This window comes from Arvicola amphibius, chromosome 12 (assembly GCF_903992535.2).
Source record: "Arvicola amphibius chromosome 12, mArvAmp1.2, whole genome shotgun sequence".
Taxonomy (NCBI): Eukaryota; Metazoa; Chordata; class Mammalia; order Rodentia; family Cricetidae; genus Arvicola; species Arvicola amphibius.
Window position 1 is genome coordinate 69800238 of NC_052058.2, and position 16975 is coordinate 69817212.

At 42.1% G+C, this 16975-nt stretch overlaps 1 protein-coding gene across 1 annotated transcript in view; it reads right to left on the reverse strand.

Annotated features, from left to right (window-relative positions):
• Niban1 (niban apoptosis regulator 1) overlaps positions 1-16975 on the reverse strand; it is a 153122-nt gene that overhangs the window by 90025 nt on the left and 46122 nt on the right. The window contains exon 2 of the mRNA XM_038349202.1: positions 2176-2306. Coding sequence (XP_038205130.1) covers positions 2176-2306 — 131 coding nt within the window. The remainder of the gene's footprint in view (positions 1-2175; positions 2307-16975) is intronic.

Sequence of the window (16975 nt, forward strand, 5' to 3'; positions counted from 1 at the left end):
TAAGAACTGTGCTGACAGATAATGAGGCTCCCTCCTATCTCGCCACATTAAAAGATAAAGAGGACCTCACTCACCTCTTTAAATGAGGCTGAAAGCAACTTCATGGTCCTTATGCACAGTTTTTCTCAAACTTGGGCCACTTAATCAAAGCTGCGGTCTCCTGCTAGACTTACCGTGTCTGAGGCTCTAGGTTTGGGGAACAGAATTGCATTGGTTTTGTGTAAGTCTGTTGCCCAGGCTGGTCCCCAGTTCCCGGGATCAGGTGATCTTCCCTCCATTGTCTCCCCAGGGCTGAGCTACAGCCACACTCCACCATACCTGTTTTGAACTTGTACTCTTTTCTTTTTTCTTTAAATTTATTTACACATTCTATGTGTACAAATGTTTCCCCGTATATGTGCACATACACCACATATATGCTTGGCACCCATAAAGGACAGAAGAGGACATCAGATCCTTGGGAGCTTGGGGTCTGGAGTTCTGGATTTTGTGAGCCAACCATTTGGTGCCTGGAACCAAACACAAGCCCCCTAAAAGAGCAACGGGTACTCTTCATTGCTGAGCATCTCCCTAACTCAAGAGCTTGCATCCTTAACAGGCTCCCTAAATTCTGAGGCTATTTTGTGGGATCCCCATGCTGCTAAATTCTCTGGTTAACTCAGCCCCACTCCAGTCACTGGCCCCCTCATCTCTCATTGCTTTCTTTCTTGACTCAGTTCTCCTAACCCTCAGGGTGTTTCTGTCTGGATTCTCTCCTCTTCGGGATCTGCAAATGTTGCTGAGGTCTGTGCTTTTTCCCTTTCTCCATCATCCAGGTCAGAACAACTAACCACCTGGCCAACATATCCACAGATGCAGGTAAAAGCCACTGCCACCACCGCCACCACTACAACCACCACCAGCATCCTCTCAGGGGCTAGAGAGCTGGCTCAGTGATTGAGTGCTAGCTGTTCTTGCAGAGGATCCAAATTCAGTGCCCAGCACCCACGCCAGGTGGCTCATAACCACCTGTAACTCTAGCTCTAAGGAACCTACCGCCATTTCTGAACTCCCTAGGCACCCCTCACATACACACACTTAAAATTTGTGTCATTCTATGTGGTACTTTGAATAAATACGGCCCCCATTAGGAGGTATGGCCTTGTGGGGGTAAGTGTAGCCTTGTTGAAGGAAATGTGTATCAGTCCTTTGCCTGCTGGGGCTGCCTTTGGATCAAGATGTAGAACTCTCAGTTCCTTCTCCAGCACCATGTCTGCCTGCATGCAGCATGCTTCCCACAATGACAATAATGATCTAAACCTCTGAAACTGTAAGCCAGCTCCAACTAAGTTGCCCTTTAGAAGAGTTGCTATGGTCGTGGTGTCTCCTCACAGCAACAGAAACCCTAAGACACTCTATATTTGGTACCCTGCCATGGGACTTTCCAGCGCACTTAAAATTAAGCCCTTGCAGTAGACCTACAGGGTCTGGTCCCCATCTGTCTCCAGGTGGTCACTGTCACCCACTCTCTCTCATTCACAGAGCTCCCAGCAGGCTCATAGTCTCAGGACCAGAGGGTCTTTCCACTTCCTGCTCCATCTTCTTGGGATACTCTCTCCATGGCTACTCACTAGCTCCTCCTATTTTGTCATCAGATGCAACGCCATCTCCACAGAGGGCTTCCTTCCCAACCAACGTCCCCCTAAGGAGATTTTTTTGCTTCATTTTTCTCTATAGTTTTAATCATTACCTCACCATCACCTGCTCTCAGTTCCTCCCATTGTTTATCGTCTGTCTCCTACATGTGGAAACAAACTCCAGGAAGGTAGGCAGTTTATTTTGAAACACACATGTCAGATCAAAGACGATTCAGAGGAAATCATGTTTGATCATTGACCAAAACAAACCTAATCACGATTTTTTTAGACTGACCTTCACAATAGCAAGCTAAATTTCCTGGTATCAAAACATCAACGAGAAAAAAACATATAATGAGATTTGAACCTGTCTAGCTTTCTTTTCATATAGATCACCCAAATAAAAAAGAAATCATATATATTCTCACATCAAGACAGTATTTTTAGCATATAATGAATAGTGTAGTTTTTAAAACTGCAATTCACACAGTTGAAATATTAGCATCTACACTCATTTCTCCAGTGAGGGGAGGATGTAACTCAAGTGTCCATGGGTTACCTTGGTCTTCAAGAACTGCGACGTTGGATCCCGTTGCTGCTCCACCTCACTGCGCACATGACTGCAGAAAGCCACAGAATACTGGCGGCTATAGTAGGGGCTGAAGTTTTTGATAGAAGCCTCAGTTTTTCCTGAAAAGACACAAAAATCAGAATTGTGAAGTGTAGCATGCCTCACAGGACAGACATCAAACTACTTTAAACACACACACCCCCAACCCTGCACCTCCCAGACACCCCTGTGGACCGGGCTGTGTCACCAGCCTGCTCCCTGGGAAAGTCACTACCTGCTGCACCTGCTTCAAACCCCCTCTCACCTCCTAGCATCCCCCTGAAGAGCTCAGAGTCCTGGGACCATTCAGTAGTAAGAGGAGTCTCCCTTGTGTCCACTTGACCCCCTGCTATGACTGTATAAGTAGTCTGTCATTCCCCCTATCCACGCTAGCTTGTTATTGATTCTCCTACGTGACTGCAATCCCAGTGTCCACCCTTCCAGACTCTATCTGCATTACTCATTTTCCTTCAGCACCTGAAAGTTGAGCCTCTAGTCTTTTGCCTCCTCAGTCCTGAATCAAAACGCAATACTGAGGTGGGAAGATGGCTCAGCTGGTAAAGTGCTGGTTATGCAAGTGCTGAGACCTGAGTTTAGACCCCAACATCCACGTAAAAAATCCTAGTGCTGAGGAGATGGAGGCGGGGCACCCAGGGGTTTGCGGGCCAGAAGACTAGTTCAATTAGTTAGATTCGGGTTCAGTGAGAGACCTGTCTCAAAACACAAAAGTGGAGAGCAACTGAGGAAATCACCTGACGTCAACCTCTGGCCTCTACATACATAGTGTATGTGAACACACACACAAATGGGGGGGAAGGAGGAGAAGGAGGAGGAGGAGGAGGAGGAGGAGGAGAGAGAGAGACAGAGACAGAGAGAGACAGAGAGACAGAGAGGGACAGAGAGAGAGACAGAGAGAGACAGAGACAGAGACAGACAGAGACAGAGAGAGACAGACAGAGACAGAGACAGAGAGACACACAGAGAGAGACAGAGACAGAGAGACAGACAAAGAGAGACAGACAGAGAGAGAGAGAGAGAGAGAGAGAGAGAGAGAGAGAGAGAGAGAGAGAGAGAGAGAGAGAGAGAGAGAGAGAGAGAGACTTGTGCTTCTAGGCTCCTAATTTAGGAGACTTTGGGGATATAAAGTGTCATATGATTGCCATGAAGTAGAGGGAGGAACCGACTTAAAAGTCTAGAGACCTGGACTGCAGACCCTATCCTAACTAGAGACAGACATCACCATCTAACCTCAGCCAACTTCCTCAGCTCTGCGGGCCTACGGTCCCTGATCCTGGAGGGGCGTAGACTTGGATCCGCACTGTTCTTTGGGATCAGGCGACAATGACACACAATCCTGAAGGTACAACTACATCACCACACTGACCAGCAATGATATTTTGGTCTCTTGCTACCAGGGGTGAATTTTGCTGTCAATCATGTAGGACCTGGAGCAGGGGGAAGGGGGAAAGAGCCAGTTGCCTTTCCAGCCCTTGCTTAGCATTGGGGAGTACAAGAGAAGGAAGGGCGAAAGAGTGTCTGAATCGGATTAGAAATCATCTTGGCTTGCTTCCAAGTATCAGTGTCAGCTTCTCCATCTATTCGGACAAGCAGTTAAAACAAGAACAGGTAGGATAAGAGCCTGAGAAAAAAACAAACCAGAAATAACTTTCCAAAATATTTTAAAATACTTCATGAGAGGCTTGGCTTAGCTTTTGTTTTTCAAATCTGATATTTTAGTTGACAGAGAAATATTAAAATATAACTTGCACAGAGCTATTGTGCATGTAAAATGCCAGAAATAAATGAGGAATCTGAGCCAGGTATGTGGAGATGTTCAATAGGAGAACCCTGAATCCCATAGCCTCCTAGTTGGATGCCCATGAAATCACAGCTAAGAGCCATGTGTACAAATAACCTCTACCGACAGACACGCCTACTTTTGCTTGGGCATTTTTCATTCTCATAATGTGTATAAGAAAAGGGAGTTCTTTTGTATTCCCTTAATAAAATGACATTTATGGGTTATATTTATGGGCTTTAGTAATTATTACTTGTAAGGTCCTTTGAGACCCACTAATAATAGATTCTGTAGAAATGCAAATAAAAGCCCCTATAATTTGAATCAGGCATGCTTTTGCTTGCTCCCTGAGTTTATGGTATTACAATTAATCAGTATTTGCATAATACTTTAATATGCTCGGGCTTTATAAGCATCTAATTGGTTATTATTTTATTAGCTTTTATTACAACACATAAGTAGTAATCCTATATTCTTGTCTATAATTTTCTTACATCGGAGTGGGACATACAATGAGAGTGAGTCTCACTTTACAGAAACATGTAAACGGTGAGGAAAATTTGCCCTTTAATTCCAGGCAAGCACTGTTCGGTCTGTCGGAAGAGTGCCATGCTAATTGTTGATGCTAATTTTTGCTCTCTTACATGCACTAGAATGAAATGACGGGAGGTGGCTGTTCTTTTTTTCAATGATTTCTGTGAAGCTATTAAAGCCGATTTTCTACTACCTCGCCACACCACCTGCAGAAATCCCCTGCTCCTACCAAGATGTCTTAATGTCACCCCTCCCGACACATGAGAAAAATGTTTCTGGGATTTGAATATCTGCCCACGGCATCATCAACACAGCACCCCCGAGTCACACTTAAAGAAAAGATTGCAGATTTCTTGCATTCTCTTTTAGTGGCTGGTGCAAATGTAAGGAAGAGAGCTAACAGCATCACAAGATCCAAGAAGAAAAGACACTAAAGCTGCTCTCCAAACATCACATCTAGACATTGGATTAGTCTGTCTGGACCTACATGGGGGCACCTAGTGTAAAGACTTTGAGGACAGAAGTAAAGTCTGGGGTTGGGACAAAATATCAGTGTGTCAGGAAGACAACTCTGGAGTCAGATAGAGATGGGCTCAAGTATTTCGTCACTTGGTGGCTGTGTGATTTCCTAGGAGTTACCTTTTCTTTCTTCACACATGAAGAATGGTGGTGGCTTTACTGTAACGACCACGCAGAATACCTCAGGAAAGTACTTGGTGACATTGCTGGCACACAGGGAACTGAAAGTGGCTACAGCGCTGGGGATGATGGCCGTGATGGAGCCCCTAACCAGGCACCAGGGGAAATTCTTCAGTTTGAACTAATGAATTAAAAAATAATAAAGCAATCTGTCGACTGTGCTCTTAAGTGGACACATCTTGGCTCGCAGAATTGAGAGCAGCTGCCCCTCCCACTGCAAGCCTGAAACAAATATTACCCACATTTTCATAGATGTTTTTGGGCTTAGATGCCCTCTGTGTATCCCTGAGTTAAAAAAATAGAATACATAATGCCAGGAGTAGTGGTGCATGCCTGCAACTGCAGCACTTAGTCACCCAGTGCCAATACGGCTGAAAGATGATGTCCTGTCTCAAAAAAAGAAAAAACTAAATTAAAAAAAACCTCATCTCCATAAAACATTAAATTATCAAATGGAGGCAAAAGCATAGTCAGTATCTGTGTTACACTGAGCCCCAATCCTTCTGCCTGTAAAATACAGATAATGACAAACCTCATCACAGGATTTTAGAAGGGTTACATGAAACATTACACGTTTAAAAAGGTATCTAGAGCAGCACCGACTATTGGTTAATTGATACATTTTAAGTATTATTCAGTATTTCTTTCTGAAAACACTCAAATAAATGGGTCAGCTCACAAGTGCCCCCAAAAATAAACTCTAGGGAAAAGTACTCACTTTCTAATTTTCAAGATTCCAGAGTATTGGACTCCCATCATCTCCTCCCCCTCAATTCAGTGTGACATCCTCCTTTCTGAAAGTGTCATAAGCCACATTGCTGGGGCTTCCAGCACAAGGAGGCGAAGGAGTCACAGAAAGTTGGGACCCAGCGGAAGGGCTTCTTCTCCCTTTGGAATATCAACACTTTTGACACAGACACAATTCTGCTAATCCTGCTCCGTGGCTCCAGCCTGTGCAAGGCATCATATTACAACAATTTACTCACTTGGTTCAATCCTCACTAACACCAAAAAAGGCCTGTTCCACAGCTCTCACTACAACGTTTAGCTTTGTTTCGGCTTTCTGCAGAAAAGGCATTATGTGGGCCCTTCCAAAACCATTTTCAAACACGAAGGCACAAAATCTCAGTGCCCATTCAATTCCCTTCTCTCTGACTCCTAGGTTTAACCAGATCCTGTCCCCTTTATTTCTACACCATTTCAAGTTTTATTTTTATGTTTTATTAATGTATGCTTGTGTGCATATATGCCTCGTGTGTGCAGGTGCTCCCAGCGACCAGTAGAGGACATCAGATCCCCTGGAGCTGCAGTTCAGACAGTTACCAGCTTCACAGTGTGGATGCTGGAAACTGAACTCAGGTCCTCTTAACTGCTGAGCCATCTCTCCAGCCCCTTTACACTAATTACTGAATCCATCCCCTTCTCCCCCCCCCAGCCCCCATATTGTCTATCAGGCCTTTATTAACCTTAACATAGTAAGAATCTCTTAATTTGCTTTTTGCAAGCACAACAAGATTAAATACTTAGCTCTCTGCTCTAAAACATGAACAAAAATGTACAGAAGAGAAGAATGTTTCTAAGAAGGGCTAGGGTCTAGGATAATGGGACAGGGGTGGCAAAGACAATATGGCCACTGGGACACATTCAAGATAAAGCTACCACAAGCTGCAAAAGACCAGATGCTAAACTGAGGTCTGCCCTGGAGAACAGAGCCCTGGCATTGAGACATTCTTTTAAAGGCCATAAGGGACAAACCTCATTAGTTACAAAGGTCATGGATCTCTGGGTCCTGGCCTGACAAGTTCCAATAACATGAAGAAGTCACACTATGTCACTTCTTGTGTGGCAATCCTCAATAGCTCCCCACTGCCTATAACGTCTCAGGCTGCCACTGAAGGAAGCCAAGCCACCTGTCTGATATCTTCCCACTTGCCCTCAACCCAAGCCCTGCCCAGTGCGATCATCTAATCCTTACCTATTCCTGTCTCCCCGTAAGAGTTCCATCATTCACCTTCACACTCTTCAAGCCCAGAGACCAATGCCAACCCCAAAAGAATCCTTTGCAGACCTGGCCAGCTGGAAATAATCTCATCACCTTTAGCATTCTGTCACTTTTGCTACAACTGTGCAAATATGGCTTATCTCCCTCCCGGGGCATACTGTACCTGCACACCCAACAAATATTTGGTGAGTGGGAGAACAGCTGAGTAAATATTCAAGACTAAAGAAAATCATAATGCATAATAATAATGAAACCCATTACATCATCCCAGGAAGGAAGGTTTGGGCTTACCTAATTATTATTATGAATCCCAATGCATATTTGTTTACAGAAATCAGAATCTTACAGGTTAATTCCTTTTAAATTTTTAAATACGTTTTATTCATGAAAATACTTGAAATGATTAACAATCACTTCTTGGTTTGTTTGATTTGATCAGTCTAAAAAGATGGAAAACATATAAGAGTCTGTCTGAAATTTAGTCTGAAGAATATGAATTTGCATGTTTTCTCATTCTAGAACAGCAGTTCTCAATATGAGGGTTACAAGCCCTTTGGAGGTCACATGACCCTTTCACAGGGGTTGCCTAAGACCATCGGAAAACAGATATTTACATTGCAATTCATATCAGTAGCAAAATCACAGCTGCGAAGCAGTAATAAATATAACATTATGGTTTGGGGTCACCACAACATGGGGAACTGTATTAAAGGACTGCAGCATTAGGAAGGTTGAAAACCACTGGTCTAGAAGGTTCTTTGACAGATAGTACCCACAGTCACATGGTTCCCTCAAATCCATTTAACAGTCGTGAGGTCTCTGCTCTATCGTACTGCTTATGGTCGATTAGTCTTTGTTCCTGTTATTCCTGCTGTTACTTCAGGAGCTATAAACAACCTAAAATCTTCTCAAGGGGGAGGTGCCTCTATTTCAATTCCTTTTACAAAACTAGTTCATAAGAAAAAGATACAAGGAATTAAAACACCATTGTGTCATGAAACACAAAACAATTCCAACACTAATTTTGCTGTATTCTTTCCTAATCTTTTAAAATTATATTACAGTTTTTATCTGGTGTTATTTAGTTACCAATTGATCTGTGAATTTTCTTGTAACATGGAAGAAAATCATTGTTTTTAAGATGTTAGTTTTCTATTATGAAAGATAAAAGTATAGATATAAAAAACTTTAACAAGAGGGCCCTTTCACTAGAACTAAGGTGACCCACATATGAGAGAAGACTAAGTGGGCTTTTGATACAGTTTCTTAAGACCTACCAAGGTTGCAGGTAAAGATTAATTTTGGTAAACAAGAAAAAATGCCTCCAAAATTTCAATAATTTTAAGATATAATATATGCCAATGTGAATTTCTCCTGGGTTGGTAAAATTGTAGAGATTTGCAGGTCCCCATGAATTATAGCATCAGCTATGATCTTGGGTTGCTAAGCACCATAACTTTACACCTTAGGGTGGAAAATTGGAAATCCCAATTCACAATACAGAGGTGCAAAAATCTAATTACATACAATGATGCCCAAGGACTCTCTTTCTTCAAGTAAATGCCTTAGAGAATGAGGATAAATTGGATTCTCCATAATTGAAGTAAAGGGAGGGAGAGAGAAAAGGGAGGAAAGAGGAAAGTGGGGGGAGAAAATGAGAACACATTTATTACCGGTGCTGGGTGACAGGCTTTTAACAGACTCCAGTAGGAAATGGCAGAATGATTCATGTGTAGCCTTGACTCTGCAGATTCCACGGACTTCTTGCAAAAAGTCCAGCATGAGTCAAAAGGTGAGATGTGTATAAACCAACTTAAGCTCTCTATGATTTACTTTGGATGTTAATCCACAGAGACACACACAAATATGCACGTTTCCAAAGGAGCTTACATTAAGCATATTAAAGTCACCAGCAATCACTCAGGGTTCAGTACACATCTGGATTAAAAGCGGGCCTATCAGGAATAAACAATACAACCCAGTTTTCTGGGTTTCTAAACTCGCACTCGGAGGTCCAACGTGGTGAGGACAGTTTGCAATGAACTTACCCTCAGACTATTAAAGACCCTGTCCATAGAGCAAGCCCCACATCTGGCAGCAGAGCTGTCTTTAAAGGCATGCGGTAGAAGAAAAAGTGGGAAGTACACTTGAACACATTGGCACAGGAGACCACTTCCTAAATATAACCCCAGCAGCAGACACTGAGAGAAACAACTGATAAATGGGAACTCCTGACACTGAAAAGCTTCTGTAAAGCAAAGGACACGGTCAACAAGATAAAATGGCAGCCTACAGAATGGGAAAAGATCTTCACCTACCCCACATCGGACAAATGGCTGATCTCCAAAATATACTAAGGACTCAATAAATTGGTCATCAAAAAAACCAAATAATCCAATAAAAAAATAGAGTACAAACCTAAATAGAGAACTCTCAACAGAGGAATCAAACATGGCTGAAAGACACTTAAGGATGCTCAACATCCTTAGTCATCAGAGAAATGCAAATCAAAACAACTCTGAGATTCCAACTTACACCTGTAAGAATGGCTAAGATCAAAAACACTGATGACAACTTATGCTGGAGAGGTTGTGGGGTAAAGGGAACACTCCTGCATTGCTTGTAGGAATGCAAGAAACTGGTACAACCCCTATGGATGTCAGTGTGGTGATTTCTCAGAAAATTAGGAAAGAACCTTCCTCAAGACCCAATAATACCACTTTTGGGTATATATCCAAAGGATGCTCAATCATGACACAAGGACATGTGCTCAACTATGTTCATAGCAGCATTGTTTGTCATAGCCATAACCTGAAAACAACCTAAATGTCCCTTGACTGAAGAATGGATAAGGAAAATGTGACAGATTTACACAATGAAGTACTACACAGCAGAAAAAAAAGACATCTTGAATTTTGCAGGCAACTGGGTGGAGCTAGAAAACATCATTTTGAGTGAGGTAACCCAGACCCAGAAAGACAATCATCACATGTACTCACTCATAAGCGGTTTTTAAACATAAATCAAAAAAACAGCCTACAAATTACAATCCCAGAGAACCTAGACAACAATGAGGACACTAAGAAAGATATACATTGATCAATCGACATGGGAAGTAGAAAAAAAACAAGATCTCCTGAGTAAATTGGGAGGATGGGGACCTTGGGAGAGGGTTGAAGGGGGGAGAAGAGAGGCAGGGAGGGGAGTAGAGAAAAATGTAGAGCTCAATAAAAGTCAATAAAATTTTTTTTAAAAAGGCATGTGAATACTGTCTAAGGGAGCAAGAGTCAGCTCTGGGGACCAGACAGAAGCCAAACAGTATTTCCTGCAAAGGACCACAGTCACTGCAGTAAGTGAAGGCTCCATTGGCTCCACATATAGTTCATGAGTTAATACAAATAAGCAAAGCAGAAGACAATAAGAGTGGGTACTCGAACATTTAATGAGTTTCAATTACTACCTCATTCTAGAGCACAATAAAAGCCTCACTTTGGCCAGCTTTCCCAGGTTAAGAGAATCTAGGATAGATGTATAAAACTAAACTTAAAGCCTGGTCTGGTCTCTGCTTTTGTCTTTGTTTGTCTTTTAGTATTGTTAGAAACACACATGCACCTGTACACACACACACAAACAACCTGACACCTGTACACACACATACACATACCTGTACACACACACATCTGTACACATGCACACATACACACCTGTACACATTCACACAACTGTACACACACACCTGTACACACACACACAAACAACCTGACACCTGTACAGATACATACACATACCTGTACACACACACACAAACAACCTGACACCTGTACAGATACATACACATACCTGTACACACACATACACACCTGTACACATACACACAACTGTACACACACATCTGTACACACACATATACACCTGTACACGCACATCTGTACACATACACACACATACACACCTATACACCTTTACTTATACACACATCTGTACACACATATACACATACACACCTGTACACCTATACACACACACCTGTACACACACATACATACCTGCATACCTGTACACAACACACACCTGTACACACACATTTGTACACACACACACACACATATACACATATCTTTCTTTAGCCACAGTTAGGTAGAAGTGATAAAGAGGCCCCTTTTCCCCCTCCTTTATTTGGATAAAGTGCTTGGAAATTTTCAAGATTACTTTGCCATTTCTCACGGCATACTTCCAGTGTCTCGTGACACATCTGATGAGCGAGAATAAATCTTATTTATCTGGCCATTTCTCTAAGTAGCCTCATGCCCTCCAAGGAGTGAAAAGGAATTTAAACTGCTCTGACAGCAGATTTTCCAGAAATTACAAGGAGAACGATGCTTCTGCCCATCAGACACCGTCCTCTTGCCTTGACTAAGGACACTATTACTGGAAGTCAGGAACGGAGAGGATGAGATTCTTTTGACTGTTAGGTCTTTCTGCACACCTTTTATCGTAGGCTTTCAAAATATTCCAAAATCATTATGAAATTCCTTGCAAGTGAGTGTAACGTGCCCATTTAAAAAAAAGGTAGACCTAGCTCAAAACAAACCAGAAACCATGCCTCGTGATAGTCCCGATTTCCCGGTCCAACACAGTGAGTCCCCCGCTACCTCTTGTAGGTCTCTCACAGTGAGTCCCCCGCTACCTCTTGTAGGTCTCTCACAGTGAGTCCCCCGCTACCTCTTGTAGGTCTCTCACTCTCTTTCTCTCCCTTTTCTTTTCAACTGTGTCCTCCTGTCCCATGTTTCATTTTTCTTGCCTCCACACAGAAGTTTATCACTTTGATATACTTTGTATTTTCCGTCTCTCCTCTCTCAGGGAACTATGACAGGCTGGCGAGATGGCTAATTAGGAAACAGCCCTTGCCCTGAAAGGCTGGGGACCCGAGTTCAACCCCCAGAATCCATGTAAAGGCAGAAGGAGAGAACTGAGCCAACAAAATTGTCCACTAATCTCCACATGTACCATGCCATATGCAGACCCCAACACACACAAAAATATTTTTTTCATTTTAAGGACCCATGTCAATAGTGTGAAAAAATATCTATAGGTAAGTGCTTAGGGCCCAGGTATTGGTCATCTAGGATAAGGGTGGCACTAAGGAGGTGGCACTAAGCTGGACAGTGTCAGGGCACACCTTTAATCCCAACACTTGGGACACATAGGTGGGCTGACGTCTCTGAGTTCAAGGCCAGCCTGGTCCACACAGCAAGTTCCAGGATCGCCAGGGCTACACTGACAACCCTGTCTTGGAAAACAAACAAAAACAAAAACAAACAAACAAAACAGATGGCACTAACAAACTCCCTGAAAAACTTTGTAGAACATTCAACATTTCTGTGAGCCAGCCAACATTCTGAAACTATTTACAAGGTTGACAGGGTGCTCATTAATAAACATTATTTTCCTGTGCCTTAATTTATAAGATTTGAGAACGGCCAAAATGATTCAGACCTGCCAACTACCTGAATTTAGAAGGTGCCAAACAAATCTCTGTATCCAGCTTTCTTGACAGAAACCTAAACACCACCCAAAATGGTATCTGGCTGATGACCGTTTAAGATATAGCTCAGCACCATAGTAAAACTTTACTTTCTGGAAACCCAAGCTGTCAGTTGGTCACCTGGCTCAGCTTAGCACTAAACTTAAAACTCGCTGAGTGACACACAACTGACAACCACACAAAAGTGTCACGTGTGATGCTCTAAAACTAATCAGGTATTGCTTAGAGCCAAACTCCTAAAGTGTTAGCTACTTAGACGACACAAGACCATCCAAAATCATTTCCTTTTCTATGAGAATTATAAACTAAGTTCACAGGGCATCTAATAGCTATGCTGGAACCTCATGACATCAGCCCGGCTTGGAGCCCAGCCCTCACAGGGGAAATCCACAGACCTCCAGAACTCAATGGATGATGAGGGTAGTCCAAAAGGCTCTCCTCTTCTCAAGTGAAGCACTTACCCATCCTGAGGTCACAAAACGAGCCGGTAATGGCGCATTTGTGAAGTTTGTAGACCTCAGTGCCAAGATGTTAAGAGCATTTTCCTCTGTTAATTCCTACAGTGATTTTTATGGAGGAACTCAAACATTTCTCTTTTATTATGTATGAAAGAAGGTAAACAGCCTTGGTAATAAAAAGAACGCGCGGTCAAGGAGCCTTGTGAAAAGATGTGAAGGCTAATTTTGTATTAGCCTGACCCAGACGCTACTATCCTGGGTGTGTCTATAAAGGTATCTATGCATGAGCTTTTCTCTCAAGCGAGAAGACATTTCTTCTGCCTGACTGCTCTGAGCTTGGACAACAGTAGTGGTGGTTTTGAATGTAACTGACTCCTCTAGGCTCATAGGGAGTGGCACTATTAGGAAGTGTGGCCTTGTTGGAATAGGTGTAGCCTTGTTGGAGGAAGTTTGTCACTGGGGATGGGCTTTGAGGTCTCAGATACTCAAGCCAGACCCAGTGGCTCACTCTCTTCCTGCTGCCTGTCATTCCAGATATAGAACACAGCTGCTTCTCCAGTGCCAGCATGCTTTCCTGACTTGGCAATAACTAACTAAACCTCTGAACCTATAAGCCAGTCCCAATTAAATGTTTTCCTTTATAAAAGTTGTCATGGTCATGGTGCCTCTTCACAGCAATAAAAACCTAAGACATTAGTCCTTTGCAGCTTTTGGACTCTTCCAGGATGCACAACCTTTCCACATGTGTACTGAAAGTACCCTATTCGCTTTGCTGAGTCTCTAGCTTGCCAACTACAGATTTCGAAACTTGCCAGCCTCCACAATGGCCTGGGCCGGTTCTTTATACTTTATATACAGTCAATCAGCTACAACTGACTGAAATACATTATTGAATCCCAGCACAACCATCCATTTATTTCACTTAATAGACACCACACTTTAGATCAATAACAAGTTAAAAGCAATATAAACATCTAATGCCTCCACGTATTAAGTTCTAAACATCATCAGAAAAAAAAAAACACCCTGCAAAACAAGGAAACTATACTTAAATCACTCCGACAAGTATCTATGCAAGAACTAAAGTATTTGGCTCGGCTTTATTTCACTTGGCACAAGTTGGCATACAAAAAGGCAGAAACCCAGCAAAGTTCTGGGTACCAGGGAAACCAGCTAACCTTATCTGAGCACACTTTAATCCTATTCAGGTGTTCCAATTAAGTGGCATCAGCATTTCAATTAAAGCTGCAGTCTTTGCTGCCTGGACCAAGAAGGTCCCCTGGGAAAGGCACTAATTAAGTCAGTTTTCTTATCTACTGATTACAAATTTGTTTTGCACAAATCAAGGTTAAGAGGTATTAGCATGGACCAGCTCTCTTGTCTGAATATTTGAAATGGGCTTTAACAAAGTTTCTCTTGTCTCTACCCTGCATCCAACTTTACCTGAGCAACAGGGCGAGGTATGGTGAGCAGGCCATTAGCACAGTGTTTGGGTATTTGTGAGTTTTCCTTATTTATGAGATATTTACAACATATAGAATAATATATCAGATATTACATATGTAAAGTCTCCCTGGAAAATCAAACGCTAATATTACACCAGAAGGAACTTATTTTTTCAACAAAATGTTGTAACTCCATCTGTAGGTTTTATCATCTCTACAACTTCACCTGGAACCATTATGTTGAAATAAGTGTTATTATTCCTATTATTATTTTCATCCCCAACAACTTATGTGGTACCTATATATAATTAACAGCATTGTTATGCATATTCTCAAATTTGACTCCACCTGTCATTCTGCTGCCTCGTTTCTGACCCATACTACATTTGTATATGTGTGCACATGTATGTAATATTAAATATTATAATTATCATATAAATTACTCTATCATGTAATAATTGAGGAAGTATTGTACTACTAGTACCAGGATGGACATCAGACCACTGGAATAGAACAGAAAATTGAAAACAACCAATTCAAAACTGGAAAATTGATATGCATCAGAACACAGTATAGACACACTCACACACGATGATCTAGCGTATCCATTTTAATTGCAATATTTAACAGTAAGGTTCGGTTACTTTTCCTCTCACTTATTTCCTCTTCCACCCTTACAACCAATGCCGATGTGAGCATTAGTGCATGAACCTCCCTGTGCCAAAGTGGGAGTTCATCTAGAATACCGGAGCAAAGTGCAAGGACCTCGTGGCCCTCAGTATTGCCAAGATTCTCACCAAGGTGGCAGCAACTTATACCCCAATCCTCAGACATATTAGCACTGTATGAGCTAACAGATAAAAATTACACTTATTTGTAAGTTGAGCGGCTCTTCAGACATTCCTTGGCCATTCAGTTTTCTCTTTCCATAGATGCACATCCTCTCCCCAGGTCTTTCTCCTAACATTCAAGCATTGTTTATAAAGTCCAAGAAAGGCTTCTCAGACATAAACACTAAGGCATCATTTCCCAATCTGTGCTCAGTTTTACACTTCAGTTATGGTGTTCGGTTGAGCAAAAGTTGTAGAGTTTAATGAAGTAAGACTTAAGCCGTGTCTATATTGGGAAACCTCTCCTTCCTCTTTTGCTCATAGGGCTAGTCTCCTGCACTTTCATTTAACAGTGCTTTTACATGAAAGTCTTTCACAACCTGGAACTTGCTTTATAAATCATTTGGGACTCCTTGTTTTCCATATGTAACACATACACACACATTTTCCATACTTGAGTGTTTTGCTTGGAGCTCTGCTTTGTCCAGTGGCCTAATGTTGACTTTGGAACTATCAGTACCATACTGTCTCAAATATTATATTATTAGACTAATCTTTATTTCTGGAAAACAATGTCTTCCCATATGGTTGTTCTCCGAATTTTCTTAGCCATTTCTCATCTAAAGTTCTTCCACGTGAATTCACGGCAAATTATGTCAAGGCCAGTGGGAAAACATAGTGGGTATTTTCATCAAAATATCAATGAATTTGTGATTATTATGAGGCTAATCGTTTTATGATACATGTGTGAACAAGCAAAGAGTCTCCCAGCTCCACATAAATGGAGAATACAGCATGGGCTGGGCTTTCACTCTGCTTGCCCTAGAGCCCTAGATCTACTGAATGGAAAATTCTGGAGGTGTAACTTAGCAAACTATGCTTAAAAAAGTCCCCCGAGGCCATAAGGAAGCAGTCCAATGTGAAAACACCAGTGTAATCAATCACCTGCTGATGATGCCTGCAGTTTGCTTGTCTGTTGTAAGCAATGCAGGTTATAAGAATCCTTTGTCCATGTGCACAAGTATGTAGAAAAACAGAGGATAAATTCGAAGAATGGATTGATAATCCACAGAGCAACTGCATGTCATTTTAATTAAGGTGGACACATTACCCTCAGTGTCATTGTATCATACGAGGTTGTCATTCACCCACAGATGCGTCAGTAGCATGTCCTCAATCTCCAGTAACCTTGTCAACAAGAGGTGTGTCTGCTATGTAGCTGTAGAGTTAATGAAGTACCTGAGATTGGGCCTGCCATTAGTGACGTATCGTTAACACAGACTGAGAATCTTTTCAGCACAGGGACTTGAAATGCATATTTACAGTCATCAGAAGAGCTGAAAGCGGCCGTTACACATAACTAATATTGTAGTCACGACTGCATAGTATTAATTCAGGCATACTATTCCTGTCATATACATTGCAGATTTTTGCACAC